Here is an 11,678-nt window from a genome sequence, read left to right on the forward strand (position 1 = left end):
GTGCGTGGACCTTTCTGGAGACAGAGGCTGAGATTCAGTAGGAATGACCACGTGCGTGCACCTTTCTGGAGACAGGATGAGATTCAGTAGGAATGACCACGTGCCCCGCTTGACAAGACCATGGTGGGAAGTGGATGCAAGAGTAGAATGGGGAGTACATATCCTGAGGGGGGGGTGGTCCACATTTGTGGATTCACCCCCTCCCAATGAAAATACTTGGAAAAAAATCGCATCTATACCCAACATATACAGACTTGGTTTTCTCGTCTCTACCCCCTGAAGGGTGTAGCATTGCTTCTGTTTCCATTGCACTCAGCCGTAGCTACTCTAGAGATGCTTACACTACACAGGAGCAGATAGATTGTATAGAGACATGACATCCTTCTGTGTAAGGATGATGAACATGTGAATTTGGAATCTGCAGCAGGTCCTGGGCCCAGTTCCCACATAGACGCTAAGGGACAACTGTATACGCAAGCAGGCACACAGTGGGAATAAGATGTCAGAATAAGTGGGTATGGGACTCTCACTCACAGCAGAGACTAACTCTTGGGTTTTTGTTCAACGTAGCGATGGAGTTGAGCTTCTCCAGCTGGTAAAGGCCCCAGATTCCAACTGCAGCAGCCTCTTGATTACAACCAGACAAGGCCTGGTCCTGCTTCGGGGACAAGATCTTACGCCGCTCTGGAAATTGAGCCTCCAAGGCTTGCGCAGGTTTGCAAAGTACCTTCACATGGCTGCTGTTCTGAGCACCTTTCCCACTCTCAAAATTATCTAGAGCGCTTGCTTGTTACCCGTGGCTGTCACAAGGGAAGGGAGGGAGGTGCCTGTTTCTTTTTTAAATTAATTAGTTAAGTAATTAATTATATTAGGTATACAGTGTTCTGCCTGCATATGTGCCTGCATGCCAGACTAGGGCACCAGATCTCATTACAGATGGCTGTGAGCCACCATGTGGTTGCTGGGAATTGAACTCAGGCCCTCTGGAAGAGCAGCCAGTGCTCTTAACCTCTGAGCCATGTCTCATCCCCCTATTTCTTTTCTCTATATGCTGTTTATTGCTTCCTCGTCTGTTTGCAGCCAGCCCACTCCTGGGTATTTCACCGATGATCAGACATTGGACTTCCTTCTGCAGACACAGGATGGAGTTGGGATGAAAAAGGTAAACCATGGGCCTCAAATCAGTCAGAACACACGGAAGGACTGGGCTGTGTCCAGCCCTGGGTGAGACACTGGGGGGAACAAGAGCCTCCTCCCTTTGGAGAACACCAGTGTAGTCAATGAGTAAAAAGGAACCGCACAGCTCATTGCTGTAAGCTGTAGTTCAGTCTTTCCAGATTAATCCCATGTCCGGAACCTGTTTTGCAGTTGGGTAGGAGGAGCCGCCTTACAAAGCTGGGCGGGGGAGAGGTGGGTATAAGTGAGCAGAGCCGTTTCAGTATAGGCACAGTAAGTAAGGTTTCAGAGGGGCAGCACTCAGACTGGCTTGGTGCTATGGACGGCTTTGGTAAAGGAAGGGAGTATGGGTCGGGCCTTTAAGGTTGAATTTCTGTGACTGGCAAAGAATAGCAGGTCAGGAACGCTAGGACCAGAGCTCAGAAACAGAGTGCTATAGCATGGTCAGGGATGCTGAGCCACTGGCTCCACATCTTGGCTTTCCTGTAAGGTTGTGTGTTATAAGGATGTAATATTTTGATAGTTTTAATTCATTTAATCTTAAATGCAGAGTTATAGAGTTTTAATTTTTAAAATATAATTAGCCTAGATTTTTTTATTGGCCATCAAAACTAACCAGCCGTGGCCTGAAAATAGCCTAAAAGCCTGTTTCTATTGAACACTTGCAGACCGTTTTCTTATTGTCCCTCAAACAGTAGAGCAGCAACTATCGATACATTTGATGTACTGCAGTGGGTGTTGTGGGTAACCTAGGGGATGAGCTAAGTGCACATGAGGACATATGTATCTAACACTTGCCCCTTCTCTAAGGGACTCAGCACCTGCTGGTTCTGAGTGTCAGGTGTTGGAGTCCAGCGCTCACAAATACAGAGGATGACTATCCTCTGGGATGTTTGTCTTACGTCTTGTTTTTGTGTGTTCCCTTGTCCTGCCACCCTCCTAAAGACGGCTATCTTCTCTGTCTTCTCCTTTGCAGATGACGGTGGTGGATGGTGGCTCTGGCTCCATCATCTGGAGTCACAGTATCCCATGTCACATGAAGGAAACGCCAACCACTTCTGCAATTACTTCAGACCAGAAGTCTGTCTTCCTCTTCTGGGCAGAAGCTCTGACTGCTGCATCTCCCAGTTCTGTGAGTGAGAAGGATGGAGGGGCTGGGGGCAGGGATGGGGTCACCCAGGATGGGAAAACATGGTAGACACACAGTTCTGAATTGATTGACTATGCCCTCCCAATAAGTTGCTTTTCTGAGCCATCTATTTTTTTTGGGGGAGGGGGCTCCTGTTCTTCACTCCTAGAGATGCTATCTATCCCCTCATTTTGATGATCAAGTCTAGGTTATGATTCTAGTTCTGCCGTGCCCTCGGTCCTGACTTCCTCGGTATTGAGAGGATTGGACCGGATGGCTTTCAAAACGAGCTTAGTAACATGGAGGGGCAGGTAGCAACTACAGGTGAGCTATCAAGGTAAGACAACCTGTAGTTGCTTGCCACCAAGGTTGACAATCTGAATTTACACCTTGAACAGTGGGAGGGGGAAACTGTCACCTCCTCACTCCCAATCCGTTGTCATTTGACCTCTATGTGCACACTGTGACTCACGTGCCCACACACACACACACACACACACACACACACACACACACATACACATACACACACATACACACACACATATACACACACACATACACACACATACACACATATACACACACATACACACACATACACACATATACACACATATACACACATACACACACATATACATACACATACACACACATACACACATACACACACATATACACACACATACACACATACATACACATACACACACATATACACATACACACACATACACACATATACACACATACACACATACACATATATACACACACATACACACACATACACACACACATACACACACATACACACATACACACATATACACACACATACACACATACATACACATACACACATATACACATACACACACATACACACATACATACACACACATACACACACATACACACACACATACACACACAAACACACACATACACACACATACACACATACACACACATATACACACATACACACACACACATAAAGCAATTAAATAGGTAGTGGACAAAAGAAGGGAGGTTTGATTTTGTCTGGGGTGATGAGGGAGTGTTTCATGGCTGAGGGTGATACGCTGTGTGGAAGGGGGTAGAGAGGATGGTGGGGCAGTCTGAAGGAGGAAATAACACCATTGGCAGTGGCTTTGTAAGGAAGCAGAAGGAAGCGTGAGTGGATTGAGAATACCATGGGGGAGGCAGCAAATGTGTGCGTTAAGAGTTTAGAGAAGTGAAGTGAAAAGCTTTTTTGTTTGTTTTTATTTTTTGAGACAGGGGTCTGTCTCTATAGCTCTGGCTGTCCTAGAATTCACAGGCTGGCCTTGAACTCACAGAGACCTCCCTGAGTGCTGGTGACTTAAAGTCTGGCCTGAAAAGCTTTCACTTTTATGCTAAGGATTTTGCTCCTTGTTCTGTAGGCAGTGAGGAATGCTATTTTCGTGGCATATTAGTTGAGCCTGAGGTCTGTCCCGCCATACTCGGGCGTTTGAAAATGGCTTCCTCTGCCTTAAGGGCTCATGCTAACTTTACTCCCGTAAGGGTGCAAGTCTGCTTCTGCTTCTAATGACAAATGTATGGCCGCCCACACATGGTGTCCCATAGTCCATCCCCACTCAGAAGGCATGTTGATAACGCCCCCTTGTGGATGTTTCTTCTGCTGCAGGGACTCGGAGACTCAATTCTCAGATCTCAGCAGTTTTTATTTGTAACATGATTTTCATCTGTCTAGCCAAGAGCTCTGTTTCTCTGGGGAACGGTTAGGTTTTTCCTACGTTTAGCCCGATGCTTGTTTTTGGCATCGAACCCAGGGCTGGGTACATGCTAGGCGAGCACTTCCGTGGAGCTGCATCCCCAGCCCCTTGCACTTGGTTTTGATGTCCAGTGAAAGGAAATAGATTTTATTTTTAAGAAAATATATTTAGCTGCTGTTCAGAAATAGCTTTTCTCTCTTGACAGCCTTACCTGCTTTAAGGATGAACGAGAGTCCTAGCTCTGCGGTGAGGGACTCACCTTCTTCCTCCCCGCTTCCTGCTTTCTCCCCTGCTTCTCCCCTTCTGCAGACACTTGCAAGTATCCTTTCTTCCTTCCCCTCCCACCTCCCTTCCTCTCCTTCCCTCCCACCTCCCCTCCCCTCCATCCCCTCCCCACCTCCCTTCCCCTCCCTCCCCTCCACCTCCCCTCCCCTCCCTCCCTCTTCCTTCCACTCTCCCTTTCCCTTCTTTCTCTCTTTCTCCCTTTTAATTTTGACTGTAGCTAGGGATCTGGAGTTAGGGGTGAATCTGCATTTTGAACTCTGGTAAAATTGTGTGTGTCCCTGTAGTTGGGATCAGGAGTGGGGCTGACCCCACTCTGCTCCCCGTCCCTGGTGGTGTCATGTAGGAGATGTAGTCACCTTTGCTCTCCTTTTCTGTGACCGTTGCCAGGATGACACCCCAGGAGCTGAGCCTCCTGGCCTTTACCACCTCTACCTCCTGCACCCAGCCTTCCCGTCGATCCTCCTGGACCTGACCAACACCACTGGCGTAGTGACAGCTTCGGAGGGTGAGTCCCGATGGCACTAGAGAGTGCATCTTGGCTGGGTGGTAACTTTGCCCTCCAAGAGAAGGATGAGGGCTCTTCAAGAGACAGCAGTGTCCTTTTCCTCAGTGTCCCTGGAACCAGGAACATTGCTGGAGAGTTTCCTCTGGCTTATAGTGCCAGGCCTCTGAATGTGCTGAAAGCTGAGGGGAACATGTACCCCCATTCCAGGAGGACTCTGGGGTGATGATGGAGCCTCCTCTGTGTGCTAGCTGCCTTTAGGGACTGAGGATTGTAAGTTAACTGTGTGGGTGTTAAGGGGAAGAGCGATGATTCTTCTGGGGCATTTTTTTAGTGATTAGTTATATGACTATTAAACGTACAAATTGCGTAGAAACTGGAGTCAACAGCAGAACCAAAGGAGAAAAGTTACCCATAAGCTGACCACGCAGAATATTTGGAGATACTCTGCTTCACTCTGTGTCTAAGCGATCCTATACAGCAAACTTGAAAGCATATATTAGAGAGCCCTTATTTAATTCAGCAACCCAAAGCCCTGGAAACTGAGCTGCTACTGCTGCTGGTCTCCCCTGAGCTCCTGTTGGTGGGTGGGTGAGGAGGGGGAGCGGTCCAGCCACGGCTCCCTTGTGTTGTTTGCTTTTTCAGCCAGGGAGGGGGCAATTACACAGGTCTCATAGCCCAGGTTGACCTCAGACTCGCTCTGTAGCTGAGGATGGCCTTGAACACCTAACCTTCCTGCCCTTCCCTCCCAGATGCTTATGATTGCAAGTGTGTACCCTCGCAAAGCTCCTCCATGCCTTTCCACACTCCTGCCTCTTGTGGGATTGCTCCCTACAGCTCTTTGCCTTGAGTTGAAGCGGTGCTGTGGCTCCATTATGGGGGAGAAAAGCTGCTCTGGAACTCACAGGCTGTCAGCTGATTGGGGAGTGGGGGGTGGGAGAGTGGGAAGTGTCAGTTCGCAAAAAACCATGTAGGAGATAGAATGAGCTGTTGGAGCATTTGCTTAAAACATTTTTCAGGGAACATTAAATAATGGTAAATAAGAATCTCATGGGCTGGGGATGTCGCTCAGTTGGCAGAGTATCCGCCTCAAATGCAGGAGGCGCCTTGGGTTTGAACCCAGTACTGGCGGGGTAGAGGCAGGAGAGTCAAAGGCTCCTTCTTGGCTACAGAGCCAGTTCAAGGCTGCTTATCAAACTAGGGTTGTACTTGGCATTGGTCATCTACATGTGTTGTAATAGGAGCGGCAGGTCTGCGTCCCAGGCACCCCGGCCGCCTGCTAGCTTATGTCCCGAAATAATTACACGGACACTGTATTCTTTTAAACACTGCTTGGCCCATTATATCTAGCCTCTTCTTGGCTAACTCTCGCACCTGGACTAGCCCATTTCTAATAATGTGTGTAGCACCCCAAGGTGCGCTTACCGGGAAGATTCTAGCCTACATCTATCCTGGGTCGGAGCTTCATCGCGTCTGCCCGGGAGAGGGGAGCATGGCCTCTGAGCTCACTTCCTCTTCCTCCCAGCATTCTGTTCTGTTTACTCCACCCACCTATGTTCTAAGCTATGAGGCCAAGCAGTTTCTTTATTACTTAACCAATGAAATCAACAGATTGATATATGACACTCCCACATCATACATGGCCTTCAGAGTCAAGCGCCCCAGTTACCTAAAACCCCCAGGCAGAGGGAGAGAGGAGCGGAAGAAGGGAGCAACAGAGCAAGAGAGGAGGCAGGGTGAGCCGAAACTGGCTGAAGCTCCTAGCGCAGCATATTAGAGGAGGGCCAGCCAGCCTGCTGATCAGAGCTTTGCAACCGGTTTCATGGGAAGAAAGACTCTCATGTCCCTTTCAGACAACCACTGTTAATTCCGATTTTAAAGACAAGGCAGTCAGGTGTAAGGCCTCACGCTGCTGACTCCCTTGTTAACTGCTTCTTGTCATTGTCCTTCCTCAGTTGGAATCAATGACATCTGGAAAGATGCCTTTTATGTCACCAGGAGAACAGGGATGAGCCCGGATGGACACCCCACCTCTCTGGTGATCAGCAAGCTTAGCCTGCGCTGGGCACTTATGGAAGGCCAGATGGTCCAGCTGAAGGAGACCACCCCTAAAATTGGCCGTGGGGAGCTGCGAAGATTCCTCTCCAGGATCAAGTTTGTTGATTCTCCCTACCAGGTGACTGTGATATTTGGTTAATTATTATTATTATTTTTCCTGAGATAGGGTTTCTCCATGAATAGTCCTGGCTGTCCCGGAACTTGCTCTGTAGACCAGGCTGGCCTAGTAGTCAGGAGAGAGAGAGAGATCCGCCTGCCTCTGCCTCCCAAGTGCTGGGATTAAAGGCGTGTGCCACCAGTGCCTGGCTAATTTTATGTGTGTGGGCCCACGTGTGTGACACGTGTGTAGAGATCAGCGGACAACTGCAGAAGTTACTTTTCTTTTGTGTGGGTCCTGGGGATTGAGCTCAGGTTGCCAGGCGTTTAGAAATGTGGAGTGGTGGTTGTTTAATCATCCCGGTGACGGACGGGGTGGATATTTCTGGCATTTTCTGGGCAGGGACCAATGACAACATCCATACAGATGTGGTTTACAGAGCCATACAACATCCATACAGATGTGGTTTACAGAACCATACAATATCCATACAGATAGATGTGGTTTACAGAACTATACAACATCCATATGGATATGGTTTACAGAGTTATCTTACTGAAAATGCCAACTGTTTTCCCTAAAAAACACTTGAGCCAAGTTCAAAGATGAAGAGAGCTTATTACCAAGGATACACGTCCCTGGGGCTTACAAGCCATTGGAGCTAAACTAGAGAACTGGGGTGTGAAGAAACATTCTGATCCTTAGCGTTCCCATTTCTTTGGAAATCCCACAGATCTAGTGCGATGGAATCCAGCTTCAGAAGACCCTTACAGAGCAGCTCCTGCCCCTCCTGTGTCAGTTCTCTGGAGACATGACGACTTCAGGGTCATGCAGCACTCGGGGACCACTGCACTTTGGCAGCCTGTTGGAGCTATGATCTGCTTAGCTGGGGTATCTCATGACCTTCCCATCCTGCACTAACTCCTCCTCCTGGGAACTCTGTGTGGATAGTTTGGAAATGTGAATCTTACAGCGCTTTATTTTATTTTATTTTTTGTACCTCTAATTTATAAACCCTTGCTAGGAAACCCAGTGGCGTACAAGCAGGATGTATGTTGTTTTGCATTAGGTGATGTGTATGTGTGTGTGTGTGTGTGTGTGTGTGTGTACATGTATATGTGTGTGTACCTATGTGTTCAGTGTTGTAACAAAATGATTTTTGAGATATGCCCCAAGCTTCAGGGATTCCATTTCTTGTCCTCTTAATTTATCTGATTTGGTGGTCTTCATGTGTCTGGATGGCCTACCTCTGAGATCCTGAGGGTCACCCATGGCTCACCGCAGTTTTCAATCTGCCTGTACTGTGGCTCTTAACTCTAGACAGCAGTGAGAAACACTGGAAGTTAGGATGGGGCTAGTTATCCAGTATGTCTGTCTTTCCGTCTCCTAGACTCTCCACGTCTGTTAAGTGGTTGTGAGAACAGACTTGTTTCGATCACAAAGGGAGCAAGGGGCAGAGTTTCTATGACTCTACTGATTATCAGGTCCCTGTGTGGTGCACTATGAACTTCTGCAGCTATTATAAGCTTTGATTCTGCAGTAACTATGGAAGGGTTAGCATGCACATCGTCCTCAGCTTCAAGGTTGGAGTCCCGTGGCTTTGTCCTGGCTGCAGCTCCACCCTGCTTGCTCCCAGTCCTATCTAGGGCATCTCCATCTCCTGCTCCCTTGCTTCCTCTCCTATTCAGGGATCTATTTCTGGACTTTGGCTTCTTGGGTCCAGCATGTAACCACTCCACCCTGTCTTCCTCCTTCCTCCTAGAGCCTTGGAAGCATTATATTGAGAAAATTCTCATGTAAATACTGTAACTTTTGTAATGATCACGTTCTTTAGAATTATCTCCATTCTTCCGCCTTCTATGTAAATGTCTGACTTCTTTTAATTTTGAATCTTCCAAATGTCTGTGTCATTGTCTGATATGTCATGTGTTCCCATGGTGGCTAATGAAAACGTACTTCTTGAGTGAAAACCGGATTTTCTCCTCACTTGGGCTTGTATCATTTTAGCTTGTGTTAATAAAGCGATCCAAGGAAACTAGATTCTAGATTTGAGGGGCTGTGAATTGCCCACAATAGGTATTATGGGTAATAGGAGGTTGGTACTCAGTTCATCCTGCAGAATTGCCTCACCAGGCTTGTTGGCACCTCTGCCATAAAACCCTGGAAGCACATTTGGAAGTTGTATGGGACCAGGTTGACACTGGGAAGGGGGAACAATGAATAGGCCCCTCGATGAACTCTAGGTTCATCTCTAGTAAGTTGGATTTCTATGTGTAAAAGGGTTGAATACAGATTGTAGTCTTCTCAGGACTAGATTATAGTGGACCAAATTGCCAAGTGGGTGGTGGCCTCGTTGAGCCCCCAGACACAATGTGTTCTCTACAGTGTTGGTATTCTGAGAAGCCTGTCTGTAGGAAGGAAGAAGGAACAAAGATGCTCAATGGAGACCTGTTTGGGTTGTTCTATCAGGGCTGAAGGCTGTTTATGCTGGTTGAGTCTCAGATAAGAGGAAGCCACAAAAGACAGCATCACTGAATTCTTGGTGTTTTGGTAAATAGCATCTTAACTTCTTGCTAGGAGCGTGAATCTCCTCCTTGCTAAATGCAGTGGAAACTCCAGGCTTAACTTCCTGTTGCAGCTGGTACAGAAAGGTAGCTGAGGGTTGAGGCGGCTTCACTTGGCCATGCGAGTGCTGGCCTCCTGTCAAATGCCTCCCTGTACTCCCTTCTCCTTGCAGGAACTCACCCCGATATCCAACATAGGGTGGCCCACAAAATCAGCCTGACCACTAAGAAGTAATGCCTCCAACAATGCAAGGGTCTCCCCTCCTCTCTGTCTCCTCTTTCCTTACTTTAAATGCCCTCTGCTCCGTCCTGCCCAACATCCTCACCCCCCCCCCCCCGCCCCACATACAGTGTGGTGATACCAACCAACCCCAGGAATGTGAGTTGCTGTCCACATTCCCTGTGTGGCTGTGTGGAAAGAGGAGCCAGCGGGTCTGTTGCCAGAAAGCACCGTTTAAAATGTGAACTGTTACAGAACAAATAAAGGCTGTGTATGGGAATATACACGTGTGCCCTTCTCTTTCTTGCTAACCAGAATGGTTTACTTCCCTTATAGAAATGAAGGTGAGTCGGTGGATGGAAAGGTGATGCTCTGTGAAGGAAACAGGAGGGACAGTTCGAGGTGACTGGGCAGCGGGTATCCAGTCTCATTCACGGGAGAAGGCCCTGTATGAGGCTCCTGGGAACTTGGGGGGCCACTTCTAGAAGTGAGCCTGGTCCTCTAGGCTATATATCATATATCATATGATCTTCCAGTGGCTTCTAGGGTCCTATTTAATAATGTTTTCGTTTTTCAAATTTTATTATTAATGTGTGTGTCATGCATATGTGTGCATGTTAGAAGACATCTCTCAGATTCAGTTTTCTTCCGCTGTAGGACCCCGGAATCAAGTCTAGGATGTAGATTGTGCAGCAAGCACTTTTTACCCACTGAGCCCTTTAGCCAGCCTAGTTTTTTAAAAGTTATTTTGAAATTTATTTTATGCATATGGGTGATTGCCTGCCTGTGTGCCATGTGTGTGCAGTGTCTGTGGGGGCTGGGAGAGGGCGTGAGACCCCCTGGAACTGGCCTTACAGTTGTTAGCCACCATGCATATCAGGCACCAGAAGTGGAGCCCAGGACCTTTGGAAGAGAAAACAGCTCCCTCACCGGCTATTATGAGGTTTCGAGACACTAGTATGGAAGATATGGAAGTATGCAAGATGCCTTCAATCTTGTTTCTGTCTTCCTGTGTGTGACCTCTAGAAAAGTCCCAGGGCACGTAGACGAGCCACCATCAGTTTGTTCACCCGCGTTTCTTCCAGACTGACCAGGCTTTACCAGACCCTTAAAGGTAGGAACTGAATTGCACTTGCCTTTTTATCTGCACTGTGTAGTCTAGAGCCAGCCCTGAGCAGTCAGGAAGGGATGGGGATTCTTATCCACACATGGGAGATGGATAGAGCAAAGCGGCGGCGTCAAGGGAGGGGCAGGGCAAAGTCCTGGAGACGATGTCTCTCATTCTTAGCTTCTAAACACAAGGCTCAGGAGACACTTTTGCTTAAGCGGACATTGCTAATAAGCAAACACAGATGGTCGGGTTTAGCCTGCTCCCCAAACCCGCTTAACATCTAACACTGCTCTTCTACGGATGATGACCCAGCCACTTCTTTCAGCTCCTGGCTGGCCCCTTGTTGAAATTCCTTATCCTGTAGCGCCGAGTAGAGGTCGATACCTTCAGAGACAGAGCGGATGGGATGGTTGGGATACTGAAGGCAGGTGGTCAAAGGTTCCCCAGGGTGGGCTGCACAAGTCAGCTGGGGGAGGAAGCAGCGGTGGTGGCCTATGAGACAGCTGGGGCTGCGCTTGAAGCTCTTCCTGTGCCTGCACTGGAACTCCAGCATCATCCTTGTGTAGGCGTTGAAGGTGGTGACAGCTGACGCCATGCAGCAGGTGAAGGAAACCCAGGCCGTGCTAGGGGCAAAAGCAGAAGGGACACTAAGAGTCGGGCTTTATGGAGAGCAAAGTGCCGTCTGTTCTGCCACAGACTGGGCTCCGTCTGTGTGGTGGCTACCCCTGTGAACCCCTGTACAATCTAGATCCCACAGACTAGGCTCTGTCTGT

General features: G+C 48.2%; 2 protein-coding genes across 4 annotated transcripts in view; one reads left to right on the top strand and one right to left on the bottom strand.

Annotated features, from left to right (window-relative positions):
- The window catches only part of Fam234b (family with sequence similarity 234 member B), a 40,077-nt gene extending 32,213 nt beyond the window's left edge, over positions 1-7,864 (top strand). For both annotated transcript variants that reach the window (XM_026787919.1, XM_005364506.3), the window contains exons 8-13: positions 571-714; positions 1,081-1,162; positions 2,153-2,308; positions 4,741-4,858; positions 6,811-7,031; positions 7,744-7,864. In XM_026787919.1, coding sequence (XP_026643720.1) covers positions 571-714; positions 1,081-1,162; positions 2,153-2,308; positions 4,741-4,858; positions 6,811-7,031; positions 7,744-7,749 — 727 coding nt within the window. In that variant the 3' untranslated portion in view covers positions 7,750-7,864. The remainder of the gene's footprint in view (positions 1-570; positions 715-1,080; positions 1,163-2,152; positions 2,309-4,740; positions 4,859-6,810; positions 7,032-7,743) is intronic.
- A 3,251-nt stretch (positions 7,865-11,115) lies between these two features.
- The window catches only part of Gsg1 (germ cell associated 1), an 18,049-nt gene continuing 17,486 nt past the window's right edge, over positions 11,116-11,678 (bottom strand). For both annotated transcript variants that reach the window (XM_005364509.3, XM_005364507.3), the window contains exon 6: positions 11,116-11,528. In XM_005364509.3, coding sequence (XP_005364566.1) covers positions 11,186-11,528 — 343 coding nt within the window. In that variant the 3' untranslated portion in view covers positions 11,116-11,185. The remainder of the gene's footprint in view (positions 11,529-11,678) is intronic.

This window comes from Microtus ochrogaster, assembly GCF_000317375.1.
Source record: "Microtus ochrogaster isolate Prairie Vole_2 chromosome 14 unlocalized genomic scaffold, MicOch1.0 chr14_random_2, whole genome shotgun sequence".
In the NCBI taxonomy this organism is placed as follows: Eukaryota; Metazoa; Chordata; class Mammalia; order Rodentia; family Cricetidae; genus Microtus; species Microtus ochrogaster.